General features: G+C 46.9%; 1 protein-coding gene across 2 annotated transcripts; it reads right to left on the bottom strand.

The window, feature by feature from the left end:
• Positions 1-748: 748 nt before the first annotated feature.
• Positions 749-21470, bottom strand: acin1b (apoptotic chromatin condensation inducer 1b). Of its 2 annotated transcripts, XM_069671776.1 has the most exons (18): positions 21325-21470; positions 19425-19490; positions 19203-19314; positions 18897-18970; positions 18082-18660; positions 17269-17991; positions 17108-17187; positions 12268-12388; positions 7173-7218; positions 6776-6921; positions 6538-6684; positions 6284-6455; positions 4726-4871; positions 4117-4224; positions 3917-4024; positions 2367-2778; positions 2175-2272; positions 749-2101 (listed from the first exon to the last, which is right to left on the bottom strand). In XM_069671776.1, the coding sequence occupies exons 1-18, from the start codon at positions 21457-21459 to the stop codon at positions 1763-1765; spliced, it is 3612 nt and encodes a 1203-aa protein (XP_069527877.1). In that variant the 5' UTR covers positions 21460-21470; the 3' UTR covers positions 749-1762. The 2 variants fall into 2 exon arrangements, with proteins under 2 accessions (XP_069527877.1, XP_069527876.1); XM_069671775.1 differs by having other exon boundaries at positions 17269-18660.
• Between the last annotated feature and the right edge of the window lie 219 nt (positions 21471-21689).

Genomic DNA, 21689 nt, shown 5'->3' with positions numbered 1-21689 from the left:
TGAACAACACGTCTTCAGATCGGCAGGTTTGAGACGTCACAAAGCTAAGGAGCCAATCCCGTTAAAGGGCCAGTCTCGTTCAAAATCGTCAGGTTTGAAATGCAGACTGCAGACCTGAAGATGTTTTAGACGATCCACCGGTATATTCTCGTCATGAGTCGTTGCCTGCAGCGAAAACGGTAGTATTTCACTCCAGCGTCTCTCGCTGGGCCGTTCCTTTCAGAGGGAGGGGCGCAATGCATGCTGGGTGTTGTAGGAATGTAGAATGGGTGAAACCACGAGCTGTTTGTACAACTTTCTCCACAGCTATGGGGCCAATTTCAAATATTACTGCTTCTATCGATTACAGAGAACACCAGCTTTGACTGACAGGGGTGAATTTTTCCGTTAATGGTAGGGGGGGGCTATGCATATTATGTGTAACCTATGGCAACCACTTCAGCGATGCGCAAGCCAGCTGTAACAGTCATCGTCATTTTTGCAAACTCACCACTGACTGCTAACGTTAACGTTACTAATCCTAATTACTACATTTCAAGCTAGCTAAGTTTCAACAAGTTGCCGCTAAACGACGGCAGAGACGGGTTTTGTTTTCGCGATGGAGGGGGCGGTTGGAATTTCTTGGGGAAAAAAACATATCAGACATTTTATTATTTTAAGCAGAGCATTTTTTGGAGCCTGTCTCTAAAGCTTTGCCTCCGCGGCTCAGATCGTTCACGCTGCAAAAACCTCCAAACAAACAAGCGGATAACCAATTTAGATTTATTCATTTTTTAAATTCTCAGTACATTCAGCACTTTCAGGAGAAGAAAAAGCAACAAAATAACTGTTCCAACTAAAAACATAAAATTAAAGATCTTAAAATTGTAACCATTACTCTAATAGAAGGTACATTTCCTATCTGGACCTCCTCTTAAATATATATGATTGAAGGGTCAGTGCAGGGGAGGTCAGCGTCCTGTAATTATCACAGAATAAACTTCCACTTGACAAAAATTTCATGTCCTCTTCAAAAACATCCACTGAACATGAACTGGGGCCGACGCACGCTCTTCTACGTTACAGTGTTTGGACTTTTCTCTGTGGGACGTCACACGACAAACCTGCACGGCTGCAAAACAACACGATTCATAAAACTTCAAAACAACTTTCCTCACTTGGACAAACAACCTGTAAGATTTAATCGTATATTTATTAAAAAAAATAAAGTCAGTGCCGACGAGGAGAACACTAAAACTGATGCTAGAAAATATCTGAAGGGATCTATTTTGAACTGGTTTTATTACAGGGCTCAGGAGGAAGGAACTGTGCGCCCGCAGAACTAAAATAAAGAGGCGGGCTCCCAAACCTCAGAGAGACGAAACGCTGAGGAGAGAAACCACCAGAACCCGCTCTGCTGCTTCTCCGACAGAGACGAGGCTTTACAGCACGACACGGAGACGAGGAGGAGCGCCGGGGCCGACTTAAGCTTCTGGAAGACAGAGAGAACAGAAGAATTTGGGCTACATGAACCGTCTCTTTACTATAAACTAAACGTTTTCTGCGACGAGGTGGGAGGGAGGAAAAATGGCAGAAGTGTGTGGAAGACAACGCTGGCATCAAAGTGGACGATTCCAATTGGCGGGACGGGCAGCGAGGAGCAGACACAAGTCCTGAACTCGAGCAAAAAGAGAGAAGTTCGTCTCCAGGATGAAACACTTCCTCTGAGGACTTCCTGTCTGCACTAAGCCACGCCCCCCTCCTCTCTCCCTTCATCTCCCCCTCAGCGGCGTCTATCCCTGGGGTTGCTGCGGCTTCGAGAGCGCCGTCCATTTCCGGCGCCCGCGGACGGTCGCCGGGGTCGGTGTCCGCTCTCCCTCCTCTTGTCACCCTCTCTTTCTCGGCCACGCTCCCTCTCTCGGTCTGCATCAGCTCCTCGACCAGCTCCTCCTCCTCCGCCGCCGCCGCCGCCACTCGCCGCAGCGCTGCCGTCCTTCTCCCGGACCCTCAGCCTCTCCTTCTTCTCGTCCTCGCGCTTCTTGTCCTCCTCCTCCTCTTGCTCCTTGCGCCGCCGCTCGCGCTCCTTCTGCCGCTCTGTGCGGTCCAAGAGCCTCTGCGCCACCTGGTGGACACAAAGAATGGTTCAGTTCGATGTAACGCCTATAAAGACAGAGATGTTAGAGGGTGAGACCAACCTGCTCCTCAGTGAGGGGGAGCCAGTAAATACACGGCGCTGCTTTGGTCTTCAGGAACAAGTCGTCCAGCAGCTTGGCAGGAGGCTCGTCTCCCTTCTCTGTTAAATACAAAACAGAAAATGTTTTAGAAACAGCGGGACACAAATCAAGCTGCGACCTCATTAGCATTCTGTCAGTGGAATCTTTCCGTACCTTTCTTCTCCGTCTTCCTCTCCTTGCTCTTGTTCCTCTCCCTCCTCCTCCTCTCTCTGTCCCTGGATCGGGATCGCTGTCCGTCCTCTCCCGGCCTCGCAAACTCCCGGATCTTATCCCGGTCCCATTCTCGCTCGCCGCGCGTTCGCTCCCGTCGCTCCATCTCTCTCTCCCGCTCCGCCCACAGGTCCCGCACTCCTCCTCCTACCCCTCCTCCCACTGCCCCGGCGCCGCCTCGGCCCTGCTCCCGGTCTCGTTCGCGCTCCCTGTCTCGGTCCCTGTCGCGGTCTCTCTCTCGGTTTCTGTCCCGCTCGGGCATCAGAGGGGGCAGACGGGTCTGAGGGGCACCTGGCTGCGTGACCGGGTCCGCCTCCTTTTCTGTTTTTATCAGGATTCCTTTGTGGAAGTCCAGCTGCAGAGAGGAGGTCAAACAACGCTCTTTAAATTCATGTGATCAACGACTGACAAAGACAGAAAGTTCGTTATTTTTGCATCAAACTTTGCAGCTTTAAAACTAAAGCTTTAACTGAAGCGCACACGGTGGAGGACATGATGCGGACTTCTTTCACTGTGGTGCGTTCAAGGTGCCTGCTGTCTGACATGTGTCTGCTTGCATGTGAGGGGGCGTTAGTTTGGACGCTGACTAACCCTGAAAACTGAACATTTAATCAGCACTAGCAAAAAAACCAAACACTTTCCCATCATGCATTTCAAATAGGCGAGTTTTTGATCAGTAGACCTTCCTATATCAGGTGTTCTCACTCGATTAAAACATAAATATTGATGAATTTTAGAGCACTCATAACCTTCAAAATAAAAGCATGAATAGCTGGAGTCTTCATTGCACTTGTAAAGGAACTCTAAAGGTGCTTTTCGACAGCAGGAACTTTCCCCAGGAACGAGGAACCTTTTGAGGAACGTTAAACCTTCAGGAGAGCTCACACCTGATTTATCACTGATTTATGAAGGTACACTGACACATTCTTTAACTGACCATCACATCGTCATACTGGAAAACATGAACAACGATTTAGTGCTTAAATATATTGACATTTAGAAATGATGTCCAACAACAGACATATAGTCAGATGGGGGTCTGTACTCTGATGTCAGTGTAGTATCTTGCATCAATAGATGCCCAGCCCAAATGAGCTTGCAGAGCAGTAAGCTTCCATGTGCATACACAAGGTGCAATTCACTTTAAATGTGTTGACTGACTGCTGAAGTTCGGGCAGTAGCATTTAACCCATGTTGTCAATAGACTCGCATAACCTCATTCTTTATAGCCCCATGGGACAAACGTGACCAAGTTAAGTAAGCGCCGAGACGGCTGGCGGTCATGGAGCTCGCCGACGCGTTTACTGTTACGTCCTGCAAGTGTCGTGTGTTCCGGTCATGTTTTCAAAGCTGCTGTATAAGGTTGTATGATCACTGACGTATGGGGTCAAAATATTAACAAATAACAAAACCAACAGAGTTTACATATTCATATAGTTTGAGGGATACAAACACTGAAAGATTATGACTGTAGGCACTTTATTTCTCGTTACCTCGTCCTGCTCGCAGAAGTCGACGCTGAGCACCTTGGGATTGCTCGGAGGCCACTTGACGCCGTGGAGCGCAGCTCTGGTGGCGACCGCCTCCTCTGTCGTAGCGTACTGATGGGACAGGAGAGGATGGACGGTTAAGACAATACCTCTCTCAGCTAATGTGTCTTAAACCTCAAACATATGGGTGTGTTTGAACTCACTGTGACGAAGCAATGAGACTTGATCTTGTCGATCCAGAAGCCCTCCTCCACCACGCTGCCCGTCCTGTTCAGCAGCTCTTTGAGTTGGCCCAGAGTGAACGGCCGTACCTGAAGGACACACACAACCAGCACGGGTCGTTTTGAGCTTTGGCAATATTCTGATCGTGATTCTGGTCTTTGATATCAGTGTATCTCTCAGGGACGACGCTGATTAGAACATTAAAGTAACGAGAAGGCTCGGACTCGTTCGTGTAGCCTGTGATTAGCTGGGTGGCATGAGAAATCTGCTCGTCTGACTTCAAATCTTTCTGCTATGACGCAGGTTTGAAAGAATCTGCAAATGCCAGTCATTAAATGTGTAATGTCTAGTCTTGTCACAGTCTGTTTAGTCATGCAGTGTGTCCCTGACTTAAGGTGATGCCTGACTACAGCCATAATACCTGGGTAAGTAAGGCTTCCTGATTCCTGTAATTATGGGAATGAAGGAGACGTGGTTTCCACTGGCATCACGGAAACACGCCTCAGTCCTTACTTGTCGGGGATATTTGGGAATGCAGGATTTTTTTAGAATCAAACTCGACAAAGAAACGAGACACAAGAGAAACCCACCAGGTTGGTCACGTGGATGATATTGGTGACTTTGCCGTGAGGCGGCGAGGGCTGCCTGGACGCGCGGACGGGGTCGTCGATGGTGACCGACACGCCCGACTTCTGCTGACTGATGGAGCGACGCACCAAACTGTCGCTGGGAGTGACTGCGGGGAGGAGATGAGGAAGAAGAGAGAGAAAGATGAGACGGGGTTCCTGCACCATTTTTAACATCAAGCTTTTTAAGACTTAGAAAAACAAAATTATTTGTCATTCTCTTTTCTTTAAAGAAGCAAGAAACACATGATCATCCAACTGATATCAAGCAATAATATAATTATATATATATATAAAATATAAGAGATAGACCGATATGGTTTTTTCAGGGCCGATACCGATACCGATTATTAGTAGTCAAGGAGGCCGATAACCGATATTTGGAGCCGATATTCATTTGCAATAAAAGTGAAAATATTGGCGTCAAAAATTTTGAATAATACAAACTCCAACACTTAACTTTGTTTAAATGCCTTTAAGCATATGCATCAGAGCCAAATTAACCCAGTTTTAAATTGATCTCTTATCAGCCGTCAGATTAAAAAAAAAATTAAAATTAAAAAATTAAAATAAAAAATAAAAAAAATAAAAAAATGGCCGATGTCGATATGCGTCAAAATGCCGAATATCGGCGCCGATAATTGGCCCGGCCAATAATCGGTCTATCCCTAATATATATATATGTATAAATAAATAATGGGAGGTTGTAGCAATGTGCCAGTCCACATTTCAACAGAAATCACAGAAGGAAGAATTCTGAATGAAGTGAGACTGAAATCTTTTGTAGCAAAGCTCAAATTGAGCCAGATCATCGTCCAGATGGACTTCTGACACAGAGTGTAGCCTGCAAGACAAATATAATTCAAGACTGAACTTCTGTGATGTAAAAGAGAATTTATGAGTCCTAATTTGAAAAACAAAATTCAACAACATTTAATTTGTCCTCTCTTTTGTTCAGAGCTGAGAATAGTGCCAATACAATCTGCTTCAAACCATTAACCAATCAAAGAACAGCTCGAGCACAGCAATAAGCTGACGACTAGAGAGGCTGCTTTCAGTGATGTTTCCATGTGCTCAGTAATGTCACTGCAGAAAATATCGTGGCAGCATTGTGGGACAGCAAAACTAGTTAGAAGCTTGACAGGACAGAGGAAACTCGACAGGGAGAATCGAGTTAAACTTTTAGCTTCCTGACCGATCATGTCGGCGTGCTGGGAGACACCGCTGTGACACGCGCGTACTTACGCACGCTGTCTCCCCGTGAGACGCACTCATCGTTTCTGCTGCTGGAGGATCGAAGTATTTCAGCTTTAAATATGTTCACATTTTAGAAAACAAATCCTCATTAACGAGATGTTACTTCACCAACCGCAAACCATCCGCTAGAAAGTTACAGCTCATCTGTATCGAGCCACAACTGATAATTAATTGTAATTAATTTCCCTATATTAATTCAAGTCCCTTTAAGACTTTTTAAGGAGCCCTGTGAGAAAGCCTGAAACCTTTCGGCGAGGCAGCTCACCTTTCTGCGCCTCTCCGTCCAGCTTCACCGACGTCAGCGCTTCCGAGGCTTCCTCAGACACGCTGTTCTTCCGCTTGTCTCTGGAGGTCCGGCGTTGAATTTCTTTCTCCGTTTTCTCCGCCTCCTCGTCTTCGTTCGTCTGTCCATTTTCCTGGCTGTCACCCGGGACGACCTGGGCAGGAATGAACAGTGATGAAGCGCTTGAAAATGTACAGAGGTAGCATTACTAGAGTTTACTGTGCGTCTCTTCTGACCTGTGTGACGGTGCGTCGGATCTTCAGGCCTTGGTCCTGGTCGCTTCTGCCTGTGTCCAGGCCCTCGTCGTCCCCGGACAGCTGCAGCTCCTCCGGGTGCAGCTCCACCACCGCCTCCTGGTTCACTTTGATGTCTGGGATCAGAGACTGAAGGACAATAAAAGATAAGGGCGTGAGATGAAGGGAAATAAGCTGGATGCGTTAGATGATGGTGCTGGTCCCCGTGCTGCGTCAGTACCTTCAGAGAGTCGGTGGTGATGCTGATGGATGGCTTCTTCACGGTCACCGACGTGCTGGAGCCCCACCTCCTCTTCCTCCCCGCTGCTGCTCCGGTCTCAGACTCTCCTGCTCCTCCATCTGTGGCGGCTGGAGACGTCTTACTGCCTGCAGACGAGTCAGAAATAAGTTGTTTATCATTGAGAAGATTTAACTCTCCGATGGACGACTTTACGGCAGGATAAAAGCACCGAAGCATCAATAATAAAACGGTTTCTACATGTAGAACTATTAGCTAAATATCTCTTAACATAGCAGTTAAAATACATCTTCTGAAAGGGTTCTAAACGCTAAAAGTACAGCGTTCTCTTTTTCAATCTTGTCCCACTCTCGCTGCCTCATGTAGCCGGCGTACTCACTTGTCAGGGAGATCTTGCGCGCGGCGAAAGCCTTAGGAGTGGTGCTCTGGAAAGGGAGAGAGACAGGAAGAGAACATACAGAAACCCCACGGGTGCGGGGCGAGATGAGAACCACGAGTCCAGAACCCAAACAGGCAACAAACAGAGAAGAGGTGAAACAGGAAAAGTGGAGGAGGGGGTGGGGGGCGGGGGGGGGGGGGGGGTTAAAGTAACAAAGAGGCCTGGAGGCTCCAATTGTAGCACATTATGGAGAGATGGTGCTTGGTCGATACAGAGAGGCTCCAGACGCATTTCCGCCCTCCACCTCTGCTCAAAGACAACCAGATAAATCATTACGTGCGTCTGAGGACGAGGCAGGAACATGATGTGCATTAGGTCATTAGTCGGCCTGCGTGCAGCTTAAACCGGGTCGTACTTTAGAGCTGAGAATAGAGGGGAATAATAATCCAGATATGCGTCTGTTAGGGTGTTTGAATCAATCCTGTCGCCTTTCACAACTTGTTTTCTCTGAAGGAAACGGGATGATTTAAATATGACCTGAGCTAGTTACTGATTTTAAACTCTCAGGAGTGAATATTTCGGTGGTTTTTCTACCTCACAACTCAATCACAGCCCTATTTGCTTCATTCTTTCGCTGGTCTACCTTCATATAGCTGAAAATATTTGGTGTGTAGTACCTATATGTATTTAAAACAGTCCTTTTATTGCTGTAATAGCAAAGTCAAATTTAAGTAGTCCATGTTCATCCATCCATTATCTATACCGCTTATCCTGGTCAGGGTCACGGGGGGCTGGAGCCTATCCCAGCTGAGAGGCGGGGTACACCCTGGACTGATCGGCAGTCAATCACAGGGCAGACATATACAGAAAGACAACCTTTTAATTCTAGAGTCACCAGTGAACCTAACAAGCACGTCTGTGGACTGTGGGGGGAAGCAAGAGTACCCAGAGGGAACCCACGCATGCACAGGGAGAACGTGCTAACCCCACCCAGAAAGGCCCGCTACGTCCGAACCGGGAGTGGAACTAGGAACCTTCTAGCTGTGAGGTGACAGCGCTAACCACTGCAAGTTCAATTACAGCTAAATTACCTGTAAATAATAAAAAACATCACAAACGTACTAAGCCTGCTACTGATGATGGACACACACGGTGTTCCTGTTGCATGTCGTTATTAATTAATCAGCTCCTGTTGTAAGCTAGCAGCTAGCAGCTAGCAGCGTTTTTAAGGTCTATTTTAATTAATCAGCACAAATCTGTGATCCTCTAGTGTTGACTGAGTGATAGCTGTCGTTAGTTTCACAACACATGTGTGATAGGAGCATGTAGGTCCTGTGCTCAACACTGCCAGGTGCTTATACAACAGCAGATAATGCGACATGTAGCTTCATTCATTATTCATATTGTTGTTATTTGGAGCAGAGGTGGAGAACAGCGTGTTGAAGACTCAAAGATCTGTCAGCGTATACTGTATATATTTATACTGCAGGTTTAATACACAACTGTGTATGTCAAAAGTAGGATGAACTTCTCTGTGTGCGATTATAAAATTAAAGCTGCAGTACACGTTAATTAAAAAAAATTGTACTTAATTACAAAAAGGAAAAAAGATAAATTCCTGTTATGTGATTTTTTTGTTTTTAGGATTGTAAACATTTTAAATAGAGGAATAATCACAAGTCATTTCCTGGTACCATTCGACACCTGATTCCTTACTGGCTCGACTATGGCCCAGCCGCACGACACTGTGCACTGTATCTAGGCAACAAGGATCCAATCAGAGAAGGCAGAGGAGTGTGGGCGGGGCTCGATTTGAGTGTGCAGATTAGCCACCAGGCAGGAAGTGATCACTGGGTTGGACTTTATTCTTGGACGGGGGCTGGGGAGGAACGGTTCTTGATTTATTTTCAGTCTTTTTGGAGGTTTAGATCGTCTGTTGATGGATTCTGACTTTGATGGAGGGTTGACGTGTATTTTGTGTAAGTCCATGGTCTTTGAGGAACCTCTGAGGAGTAAAAATTAATCTTAATGTCCATATTCTCCAATATGAAGTCCAGAAAGTCTTTCAGACAGGTGAGGGGGGGGGTTGAAATGTCACAGTGAAAAATCAGGTCGTCCTTGAAAGAGGAAGTTCGTGAGGTGTCCATAGCCAGGCGGTTTGCTGAACAGTTCTTTGAGTGTGTTTTGCAGGTTTAAACCACAGGCCAGTTGTCTTTCCAATGACATAAAGATGGACAAAAGTAATCCAGAGGAATCTTATCGTGCAAAATTATAATCCAGAGATGCAAAATGAGAGGCTCGATGGACATCATGCCGCTGCACTCGTGTGGTGGAGTTGTGGCGTAGCAAAAGTTTGGATGTAAAAATAAATCGGCAGCAACAATCGTCCGTCTGCGAGGTCCAGAGGAGAGGCAGGACGCAAAGACGTCCTGGTCAAACACGCCGACTCACTCTGAAAGTGCGGCCGCAGAGGAAGGAGGCGGTGGTTTGTCGAGTAAATCCAGCTCTCACAAAGTCACTCGTAAAACTTCTTGGTGCGTGATGTGTCCTTGGCATTGTGTCCTTTGAAAGTCTTACAGGGGAAGTGGTGCCGAGTGCAGGGGGATAGTTCTCTCATGAGCACAGCTGATCGACGGGATCGCCTTTAAAAGGCCGGCGTGTCACGGCAAAGATGACTGGCAGCCTGTGGTCCACGTTTCCATTTTTTCAGGTCGTGTCCACAAAAGTCTCCTTAAAAAAGTCCCACGTGTCACACATCACAGTACGCTTATCTCAGTTGCTCAGTTGGAGTGTCTTTAAAAGCTTAAAACCCCAAACTGTGATCGTATAAATGCTCCAGCCATGATCACATTTGGGATTACAGCGGGGAGTTCTCAGTCCAAATGTCATTGCTCCACTCATCCAGCAGGGGGCAGCAGGTGGAGATTAAAAACAAAACTTGAGAGGCTTTTCTTTGAGCTGCATCTGGCGTTTGGAGGACGGAGGTGAAGGTGTTTGAGGGCGCATTGTGACTGCGCAACTCCTCAAAGCGGCACAGATGCAGGGAGAGGGGGAGGCGGTGCAGAGCGGTAACACACCCTCCCCTCTTCCCTCGCTCCATCATTCATCACCGCCGCTCAGCTCAGTGCGGCAAGGTCCAGTCTGGTTCAGATCAGCAAGCAGCCTTCCAAACCCCTGAGGCAGGGTTACCTCGCGGGCTCGGGCTTTACTCTGCGCCCTGCGGATGCAGCGTCTGGGCCTAACTCAGGTGCCAGCGACGCACTTGGGCATAGCGAGACAGGACTTGTAGGAGGAGTAGGAGGAGGAGTGGAGGAGGTGTTGGTGTTGGTGGTGGTGGTGGTAGTAGTAGTACGCAGCAGGTACCATTAGGGGCAATGGAAGAGGCATGGGCACCTTCATAACAAAGCAATCAATGGGGTTTTAAACAGCAATCACACCATAAATATATATAGTGAGAGAGAAGCGGTCATGATGGGAGACAGAGGCGACAGATGGAGAGTAAAAAGGGACGAGGAGGGGGAGAGAGAGAGAGACGGGGTGAGAGGAGCAGGCGAGAGAGCAGAGAATGAAAAGAGGGTGAAAGAAACAGCAGAAACGAGCCCTGATGCATCTCTACACACGCTGACACGGTCCATTACTCATGCAAACCCAAAGGGGGGGATCAAACACACACACACACACACACACGGACACAGTAAAAAGGAGACACATGCTGATGTCAACAGAACAGCAGCTCACCAGCTACTCTAGAAGAAGCTTCGTAATGAGCGACAGTAGGACACGACACAGACGGATTACACGCTTTAAACTCCACCTGAACACACGACAGAGATGCCGACAGGTCATTTTGTATTGCTCCCTCCTATCATTTTAAATCGTTTATAGCGCTGTTAGTGAGACCTGATTGGTGCCAACATTTAAAACTGCTAAACAGCTGATTGATGATTGGCTTGGTGGGTCATGGCTCAAAGGTTTCGGCCTACAACCAGGCCCTACGCCTGCGTTTGTTTAGATCCAGTCCTCCAAAACGGACCTTTCAAATTCAAACTGAAAGAGGTAGAAAAAAAAGGTCCTCGGGACAGATCAGGCGTGGGTCATGATTTTCAAATATTCAGATAATCATTAATTTATTTTAAAAAATCGAAAAGTTAATGCAACTATTAGCTCATCTAAAAAATATACTTTCCCATTGTTTTTACCGGCGCCCGGTTGTAATGCGGTACTACTGTCAGGCGATGGCTGTAGCGCATCTGTTTGCCAACCGCCATTAAATAACAAGAGAAGAAGAAAGGTGCAAGTGCAAAGAGTGTGGCGCTGGGAGGTTCAGAACCGGAGAAAAAAGCAGAGACTTCCGCAGCCGTCAGAGATCTGTGTGTGGAACAATGCGGTCAATGCAAACTTTGAAGTAAACAGAGTAAATCTCTTTCTCCTCATGTCTGCACGCTTGTAATCCCGAGTACAGATCTCATCCCTTCCCTTTAACTCCATTTTTAAGGGCAAACCCCGGGCTAAGGCGCTCCACAAGTAAGGGTGGTGCCAAGGGGGCTAATAGGGATTTTCCTCGGTGTGTTTCTCTCGCTTCCTTCCTACCGAACGCACACAGACACACAAACAGTGATATGAGAAGCATGCACTTTCTGCAGCATGGAGGTCGAATTCAACAGACTGTTATTATCACTACTTGCATTCACGCAGCAGTAAGAATTCACATCGTTCGGCAGGGATCAGACAGACAAGAGGTGTGTGAGAGAGATCATACGAGTGAATGAGGAAGCTGAGACACATCAGTTAAACACAGGTGGAAGGGATTAGTTGTACTATTTATTTATCCCAGGACCCAAATCCAACTCAACCTCTGTTCATGTTTGTTGATAATTGAGTAATGTGCAGCATTTCAGGGGTTAAAAGGATGCAGAAGCTGTGCACAAAGTCAGAATCAAAGGATCAAATCTCCACAGCAGCCAAAGGTCGGGGTTGTGTTGGTTTTAAGTGACCCTCTGCAGCCAGCTACACATGCTTTTATGTGAATGAGTATGCAGGTTAGTGGGAGACGGAGCAGAGACCCGGGCACCCCCTACCCTCTCAGTGACCTTACCTCCTCCAGACGGCCCTCGCTGTTCTCCGGCTCGGCCCCGGAGGGCGGCTGCTGCGCCACGGAGCTCTCCGAGTCTGGTTCCACCTCTGTGACGGCGGCCGCGCTGGGCTCCGACACCTCCCTGCAGGAGGGAGAGAGGACGGTTAGGGTGAGAAGCTGGGAGGAAATAGGATTTAACGATAGAGAGCGTCTGAGCGCTCGGTGTCAGTGCTGGTCAGTGAGGGTGTTTGGTCTCTCCGACTCTCAGTGGGTGATAAGCTTGTTATCTTTGCCTTTGCTTGGGTTACTTACACTAAAGACATCTCTGAGGCCACGTGCGAACACTTCAGAGTCAGATTAACCATCTTTAAACAATTGTTTCCTTCAGCAACATATTAAAACCTGTTACAGACTGGGTAAAAAATCACAAGCGGCGCCCAGTTAGTGACGCGTTTTCCATCAGCCAGCAGTGGTTGGTCTGCCAGAGAGGGTAGGCGGAGCTAAGCGGCTGCTTTTCCGATCTCTGCAAGTGTTGCGAGTAAACAGTAATCTACTATGGCTGAACAAACAAAGAGAAGATGGATGACTACAGATACAACTTCAACAAGAAGTGAAAATCCAAAGAAAAAGAAACAAACTCGACGCTCAGATGAAGCAAACAGTCTGAAAAGGAAAGCGACCGTCAGCCAGGAAAATCAAGAGTTACAACCGTGATAAAGGGAGCCAAACGTAGGCGTCTGGTTGGTCTCCCGCAATTGCCAGAACGAAACTGAGAACTTTGAGACTTTAACAGAGAAAGTTCACAACCACCTCCATGACACCCGTCACCTCCAACCGTGTACATCGCTTGTATTTGGACGCACAGTTGGGAAAAAAATGCATTTTGAATGTCCGACAGCCACCACGAAGATTTTGGCGTCATCTCGTTAACGAAAACAAAACATACGTGGTGTCGCCAGAGTTTTTATTATCAAAGATCTATTTTTAGCTCGTCAGCGTCTCGTCTTCCAAACTAACACTTAACACGGCATCATTTTGAGTTTTTACCGGTTTAAATTACTGGGTCCATTAATCTGAACGAGCAGGACACCTCTGCCTGCAACTGGCCTCCCAGTTTGGATCAATGAACACTGAAGAAATCCTAATAAATAACAAGGTGCGCTCCTTCTAATAAGCTCAGGTAATGTGAGCGGCAGCCAGCAGAAAGCCCACCCAGACAAAACGATGTCTGGGACAAGACAGAGAAAACACTGAGGTTTGGTGCTGGGGAGGAGGGATCTGGGTCGCTCCTGCTATAAATAACTCACCAGCTAACGGACACCCAGGGTCACAAACGCACCTCAAACTACCTCTCAGTCCAAGACACACACCCGCAGCTGCCTCGACGTGTGGGGTCCTCATCTGATCCACGCTGGGTCATCAAAACCGAGTCTTTGTGAGTCAGACCTCACACAGAATCCCTCACACTCTTACATTTTAGCGCTAAGACAAGCAGGCGAAGAAACAAGCAGATGTCATCGTTACGTTTATATTTATAGCATCCCCCTCAGAAGTCTCCTCCGCTGCCTCCGTGTGATGACACAGGCACCGAGGCAGCACCCTGTAGGTGGGAGAAACACATCCTCCAGCATCCTTCTCTCTAGCGCACGTTCATCTGCATTGTTTGACTCACGTGTCAGTGATTCCTCAGCGTTAGTTTGATATTTTCTTCAATAATAAATTACACATTTACTCTATAAGAAAAAAGGGGGTTGCCAAGGGGACGTCTTCTGTCCTTCCAAGAACATGCAGCAAATTCTCGCATTAGAAACAGAGGAAATCTGTTTAAAAGATGATTGTTCTGTCAATACACTAGTGCTCTCATTGAGTGAGCAATGTGAGCCTCAGAAGAATCTCTGTAGCTCAACAACAAGGCGACGTTCTGGATTAAAACAACAAAACCCGTCACTTCCTTTAAAAAAACCAATAACAATAGCTGTAAAGATCTCTCTCATTTCTCAACCTCAGCTTTTCTCTTTCTCCGTGACAGGTCACATGGCCGCTGGCAAGGTTCCTTTGAATCGGGGGCCTGTAATGTTAATCTGCGCACAAGTGAAATCTACCGGCAGCGTTGGGAGAGCCTTTTCAGCTTCCTTCTCTGGAGATTAGTCACTGGCAAGGAGTGTAGGCAGGAGGGCTCCTTTTCCTCCTCCTCCTCCTCCTCCATGCCACACTGATTCTTCTCATTTGCCCTAGGTGTGGATGTCAATGCCCGCGCGTGCGTGCGCGTGATTTCAGGCAAAGCCAGAGACACACCTGCACAGGCTATAAAGAGGAGACAGATGTCAACTGGAAATACAACCCAGGGGGGATCATAGAGAGAAAGGCAGGCCAGGCCGAGGTGAAGTAATGATCAGTGTAAGGAAGAATTTGTGACTAACTGTGTGTCCGCATAATGCTTTCATTATCCTTTCAAACAACAACCTTGAAGCCCTTTTTCCTTGCACCAACACTTCCTAAAAAGCAGGCTTGAGATTCCTGGATGGAATTAACTTGTTTCAGGAGCAAACAGTTTTTCCTCGCCGCTCCGAGAGCCGAGTATCATGGCAGCCGCAGGGAACTACTGTTTAAGAGCAGCAAAGAAGAGCTAATTGGGGGGCAGGGGCTCTGCTAGCAGAGAATGTAATGTTAGCATACAGTTCATAAGGCCTCACGCTGATGTTGGATGGGTACTCAGGAAAATCAGGTATCAAAACGGAAAAATGGGACAGGAAGTGTGGGACGACCAGAGTCAGAATTCGGTCCTGATTAACAAACTGGACTCATAGACCAGACTAAAACACCGTCACCGATCAAATCAGTCATGTAGTCAGCTCCCTGGGGACGAGAGTGTGAGAGCCGGTGCCAGCTGGGAGAATTATATCACACCATAAGGGCCCATTCACACTGACTGTACAGCTAGCAGATGTCTGCTTTAATGATCTCCCTTGACAACAGTGAGATCATTAACAGCTCCAGCCACACAAACCCAAAAATACAAATATAGCCTTCTGTGGGCTAGACAACAGGCTTCATGCACAGTGTGATAAAATAATAAGGATTTGAAAATAGGATCTTTGCTACCTGGCACGACTGTTGAAGTTAAGATGAAGAGAAATCACAGCATGAAAACCGTGGCCATTATTTATTAATGTTGCTTCATCTTGGAGCTATTTTAGGCACTGATCAAAGAAAGGAGACCCCCTTTCCTGTTAAAAAAAAATCCCCTGAGCCATTACTCAACAAAAGACCGTACCAGCCCCCGGTCTCCCTCACATGGGCGGACATGCAACACGCTCATAACCAGGCCAATGTGAGCCATGACATGATATCTAACGGATGACATGATATCTAACGGATGACATGATATCTAACGGACAGCATCGTAATGTACATCACGGCAGAGCACGACAGGCTAATGAGACCGGCTAATGTTTCCCCCCTTTGCTCTCTGGATCAGAGGTGTAAAAGCACAAGCAGCAACCTGAAGCCTTGAGTCGCCCTCTGGCTCTCTCTTACCCGTTTTTGTTGCCTTCGGACAGCATTATGGCCGGCCTTGAGAGGGAACCCTCGCGGATGAAAGATAACACTCCGCCGCTAACGTTCGCTCCGGTCAGACGCGGGTTGAAATCGGAGAGTGTAAATAAAATATCCGGTCACGGTTGTTTCTACAGCTTGAAATCCGTTCACTGCGTCGGTATCAGGGATGCAATGCATGCATGTCGGCCATATTGGCTAGCGAGAGCAGTGTCAAGTCTACCCGAGTGGAAAAAAACGCTTTGTTCCGGTCTATGATTTCCAAAATAAAAGCTCAAAAAAAGCGCATTCCGAAATATAACCAAACAATATATAGAATTATCAAAGATGTATGATTAATCAAAACGTTTTCTCCCACCAGCAGCAACACGACAAAAAAAGGGAAAGGAAGGCAATTAGAGATCGCGGAGAAGGACCCCTTTTTCTCAAGAGGACAGCAGCAGCAGTCACACGAGTTTGTGAGGCTGCCGCATTGAATGCCTGACAAGAAATACAAGCTGCTATAATTAGCAGCAGTGGGCGAGGAAGCTGCGGGGTGTGTTTACAATTGATACAAGATTTAAGGGATCTTAGAGGCATGTAGTCAGAACCTGTGGCCAATTTTATGATTGGAAAGGACGTTTCCATGCTGACAAATGATATACAATTTCCACCCTTTATGTGACCATTCAATCTAGTCCAAGCATAGCCAAGGATTAGAGACACATATATAATTCAAACAGCACGGTTTAAGAGAGACTAAAAATAGTGCAACCTGCTAAAAAAATACCACACATGAGCTTTATATCTGATATATTAAGAGTAAACAAAAGCAGAGGTTTCTTGCCCTAATTCTTTGTTTAAATTAGTTTAATATAAACCGGTAGGGCAAGGAGGGCGTGGGTGCATTAAAAGATCCGTCACAGTCAACAATATTGTGATTATCATCACTTTGTCCAAGAGCTGCTGTCACATGGAGCACAGTTCTGACCGATCAGCTCCCACAAATGCACCTTTCTTCTTCCTGATATGATAATGTGTCTGATATCTCCTACAGCCGAGGATAGATTGACAAACAAACCTCTATTTCCTGATGATAAGCCTGCTCTATATGATTGTTTGTTTTCGTAAAGGAACAAAGTTGACGACACAGGCGCCTTCGGGAAAAATTCAGAGATTTGCCCCCATCATCAGCGCTCTGAGCGTCCACAAAAGCAGCTTTAAAAATGATGCTGGGTGCTGCGCTCTTCCTCCAAGCTATCTCCTTATTATGAACAATAATAAATACATAAATAACAAATCTGGATTTGTACTGATGGTCACTTACTTTTTAGGAAGGGGTCGTCTCTCTGCCTCTTTACCCAGGTCAGTCTTTTTGTCATCTGCTGCTCGCCCTTGGTCTGCCTTCTGAGAAATTATTCAAAGTAAAGACAATGATAAACACAGCAGATCACACACACATCTCCCACATCAAGAATTAGGACTGACCTTCGGCTGCTTCGCAAGCAGAGTTTTCTCTCCAGAGGAAGAGGAGGAGGAGGAGCGGGAAGAGGAGGAGGATTTGGAGTCTGAATCGGATGAAGAATCCTGGGCCTCGGTCACAGCCACCTTGCCTCTGTGGGCTGCCTCCTGTCTCCGCTGCTCCTCTTTTCTCTTCTCCTCATCCTTGCGTCTTCTCTCCTTTTCTTTTTCCTCTTCCTGATGTTTTCGCTCTTTTTCTCGCTCCGCCTTTTGACGCTGTTTCTCCTCCTCTTCCAGCCGTTTCCTCTCTTTCTCCTTCTCTTCCTCCAACCGTTTTTTCTCTCTCTCCTGTTCTTGGATCTTCCTTCTTTCTCTCTCCAGCTCCTGTTGTATTTCTTTCTCCTTCTCCTCCTTCAGCCGCCTCTCTTCCTCCATCTCTCGGTTGTCTTGGAGCCTCTTTCTCTCCAGTCTTAGCAGCGGGGATTCGCTTGAACAGGCAGGCCCAGCGGTGGAGTGTGCCGTCTCTCCTGATCCCCCTGCGGCTGAAGAGAAAGCCCCCTCTGACTCCATCTTGTGCACGAGCAGAGAAAGGGGTCCCGGCTTGCGCTTCATGGGCGGCTCAGGGCTGCTGGAACGAGAGCTGGAGTCAGAGTCTTGCCTTTGCAGAGAGGAAGGTGGGAAAGATGCCACCCTTGGACGCCGCGCCGCTTCAGGGCCGTCCCCCTCCTGGTCGTCTGCATCTGGCGGGCTCTGCTTAGGAGTGTCAGGGAGGGGGAACAAGTCAGGAGGTGGAGAGGGAGGAGGAGTCGGGTGGCGCAGTTGCATTGGAGTGTGGTGTACCTGTGGTGGTGGGATGTGCTGCGGAGGCTGGAGCTTGCGTTTGGATCTTGCAGCTGTTGATGGGACGCTGGGGGGCATCTGCTGCGGCTGGGGAGGGCCTCTGTTGCCTCTCCTTGCCCCGTCGGGACCAGGACCCCAATCCTCGTCGTCCTCGCTTTCTTCATCGCCGCTGTCGTCTTCATCGTCGTCCTCATGGGCGCGACTTCCTGCTGAGACTCCAGCAGATCGGCTGAGGTGTAGAACAGGATGAGCTGACCCTGGCTCACTCGGTGCCGTGCCTTCCTTCTCCTGCGCTCGGGGCACGGGAGGGGGTAGCCCCTGGCGGTCAGGCTGGCCCAGGACGCGCACTGACAGGGAGGCAACAGCGCGAGGAGGAGAGGGCGCCGGTGGCTCCTTATGTCCTTGAAGAAAGGCGGCTCGTTGCATCCAAGCTCCTGGAGCCTCAAAGGACTCCTTGGGATGAAGGGAAGCGCCTTGGCCCAAGTCGGGGACGCATGCCATCATCGGATGACCAATCCCTGCATCTCCGCCTCCTCTCTCCTCCCTGGTCATTGAAGGCTGGGAGGGTAAGGAGCGATGCTGCGGGACAGAAATAATGGAGTCAGTCCAAGAGAAGCCGATACATTCAGAAACATGTGTTAATATATAAGCAAGGAAAATGCATTAAAGGGTGTACGATGACAGTTTGATGACAGTTTGAAACAATGTTATTATTTTATGTGACAAGTAATGGTGAGCAGTTTAATGTTTCCTGTCCTGACAGACAAATTCTCAGTTTGCCTCATTTGACTCCTCAGCGTGTGGAGGTCACTGACCTTGTCAGGGACAAAGGCAGAGCTGTCGTTGTCCTCGGAGTGGTCGTCATCCTCCTCCGGCACTGCTGGGCTTTCTGTCAGAGAGGGACACAAGGCAGGTGTTAAAGGTCAGCAATGATGCGAGGATTAATACTTAAGACACATAACCACTAGATCCCAACTAAAGACAACTTTTATATGAATCAGGTCGAGGAATCGATTTGTCTTGAGTTTGAGAAAGACACAAATATGTCCCATTTCCTTTAAGCTGTGTTCATGTGGCACTGCCTGTGTGTATTAATAACAGATTTGTGATCGCACAAATACCGTCTGCATCGTCATCCTGCTGGGCCTCTCTCTCCAGCCTCTGGCGAAGGAGCTCCTGCTGTTTGGCCAGGTACTGTTTTATGAAGCTGTTCTGGCTCATCTCCTCACCAATCTGCAACACATTAACAGCGCTTCAGTTAAACATATGCAGCGTAACACACTTGTCTTTAAAGTTCCTAAAGAATGACAGGAACTAAACCACCATATAAACTCTGTTCGTACCTGTGAGTTGGGCTGCAGCCCGCTGTGAGAGGACGACGACTTCTGAAGATTCTCCAACATCAGAGCCTGCAGGGAACAAAGAGGAATACAGTCTTGCGTAAATGTAATGGTAGACTCGAACACTTCAAGGTTTTCTTGAATGGCTCAGTTTTGGAATATGTAACTATTACACAAATAATTTACTGTATTTATAATAAATTAGCTCACAAAATCGTCCCTGAGGGTCAAACAGGTTACATTGTTCTTAAAAAGATACCTTGTAGGTATTTGAAATATTCTATATATTCAATTATCTAACTTAAAATCAGATGTAATTGTTATTAATCAGACTTAGCATGTCAGTAAATTGAAAAATAACTATAATCCTCCTTAAAAGATTAGTATAGAAATGTGTTTACAATACAATAACCCCCTCAACATCAAAGTTAAATACTGTCATTAGCACTAAACCTAGCGACCGTGTGTTACTACAACAGTTTTGCACACAGGCTTGGTTCAAGCCGGCCAAAAGCAGGCAAAGGTTTTGAATGTATGCAAACCACAATGACAGCATGACGGCACTCTACTAAATGTATTGTACTTTAAAGGGTTTCCTGAAAAGTCTCCATCATCTGTCGCATGCTCTGACCTGAGATATGATTGAGAAGTTGACGGGCGTGCATTTCGAGGCTCTGCTGATTCATTATTCCGCTAAAGTTATCCGTATCAGACACCCGGCTAGCAAGTTTGTTGCATGTTATTATCCCCCTCTCTCTGCCCATGTTCACTGTTTTCACAATCCACTTAATACCGATTTATTTTAGACAGACTAACTATTTTAAGTTGATAAAAATGTACAATTACGAGTTTAACGTATTTTCGGGCTTCAACGTTTAATCAAGTAGCTGGTAACTGTCAAATCATTCAATGTTTCAAGGAATATCTCCCGGTCGTGGGCAAAACAAAACATATCGGGCTTAGGAAAACACTGATAATTGAACAGCTTACTGACTAAATGTTTACATTTCAAAATTAAATATTCAAGTAGATGCCCGTTAACACTTTAATGGGAAAGGGGGGACCTTAGTGTTTTTTAAATCCTGGCTACAGCTTTGAAACCTGTTTGTTTATATGCAGCAATACTTTGTGCAACACTCACTCGTGAATGTGCATTAGCTACAAGTATGTATATTGCGGCCTCTGCCATACATGTATACGCCTACGTTGTTTATATTTAGAAAAATGTACATATTTCTCAAATGTCCTTATTATTTTCTTTTATTACTGCGTCCTTTTTTGTTAATATATTGTATTTTTATGTCCCTTATATCTAATATTAACCCTTTTAAATTGGAGCCTCCCAGCACAAGAATTTCACACAGTTGTACTTGTATAACCGGAGTGACAATAAACATCAAGAATCTTGCTGAATTTAGTGTGCAACAACAACAACAATGTTAATTGCTTGAAATGTAAAACATAATTGATTTATAATTTGTTGTACAGCTCGTTAAAATTGTGTTTACATGACGACGCGCGCCCCCTTAACCCCAACACAATCACATAGGAAGCGCGCGCACGGTCGTACTGTACACTATGTGCGGCTGTTCGCCTGCTTACACTCAGCTTAGGCCTCGACTTGACAGGTGCACACTTCAAGTGAGTGCAACACGGTGCACTGCCAGTAGTTACGAATCAAGTCGGAACTCGGTGGGTAGATAGTTTCTTTATGCTGTCGGTTACAAATAAACGAAAACGAAAACTGTTGTTTATGTGTAATAACGCGTGCATGGCGGTTTATGTATTCCCGCTTCCGAGCCCACACACCGTTACGGCCTCTACTGTTAACCCCCAACGTCTCTCGCCTCCTGCTGAACTTAGACAGACTCGACAGGCGTCCTTAACATGCGCTAAAACTTACCCCTTTCAGGCGCTTTATGAGTGTGTTTTTCTGCCCGCTCTTCGGGAGGTTTCTTTGCTCCAGAGCGAGTTTCAAATCCGCGACTCGGAGCGATTGTAGAGGTTTTCCATCAAGCGTAATATCTTCGTCCGCCATTTTGCTCCCTCCGCTTGTCCAAACTCCAACAAGCGTCGCTACGGCTGCTGCTCGGCGTCACAGCTCGGCACTTTCCGGAAAAGCTCGTTTTTTTCCGAAACAGTATGGCGACAGTTGAAAACAGTTGGGCCAAGCAAGGCCATTAACCACACCATTTTAGGACGACTTTTCGTGACTTTATTTATTCTAAGGTAGTTTTATTGGGATTTTGAAAAAGTGGGGCCTCCGAG

The sequence above is a fragment of the Semicossyphus pulcher genome, unplaced genomic scaffold (assembly GCF_022749685.1).
Source record: "Semicossyphus pulcher isolate SPU_LCO1_2020_fin unplaced genomic scaffold, fSemPul1.0.p SCAF_21, whole genome shotgun sequence".
Lineage (NCBI taxonomy): Eukaryota > Metazoa > Chordata > Actinopteri > Labriformes > Labridae > Semicossyphus > Semicossyphus pulcher.
This window is presented reverse-complemented; position numbering and strand designations above follow the sequence as displayed.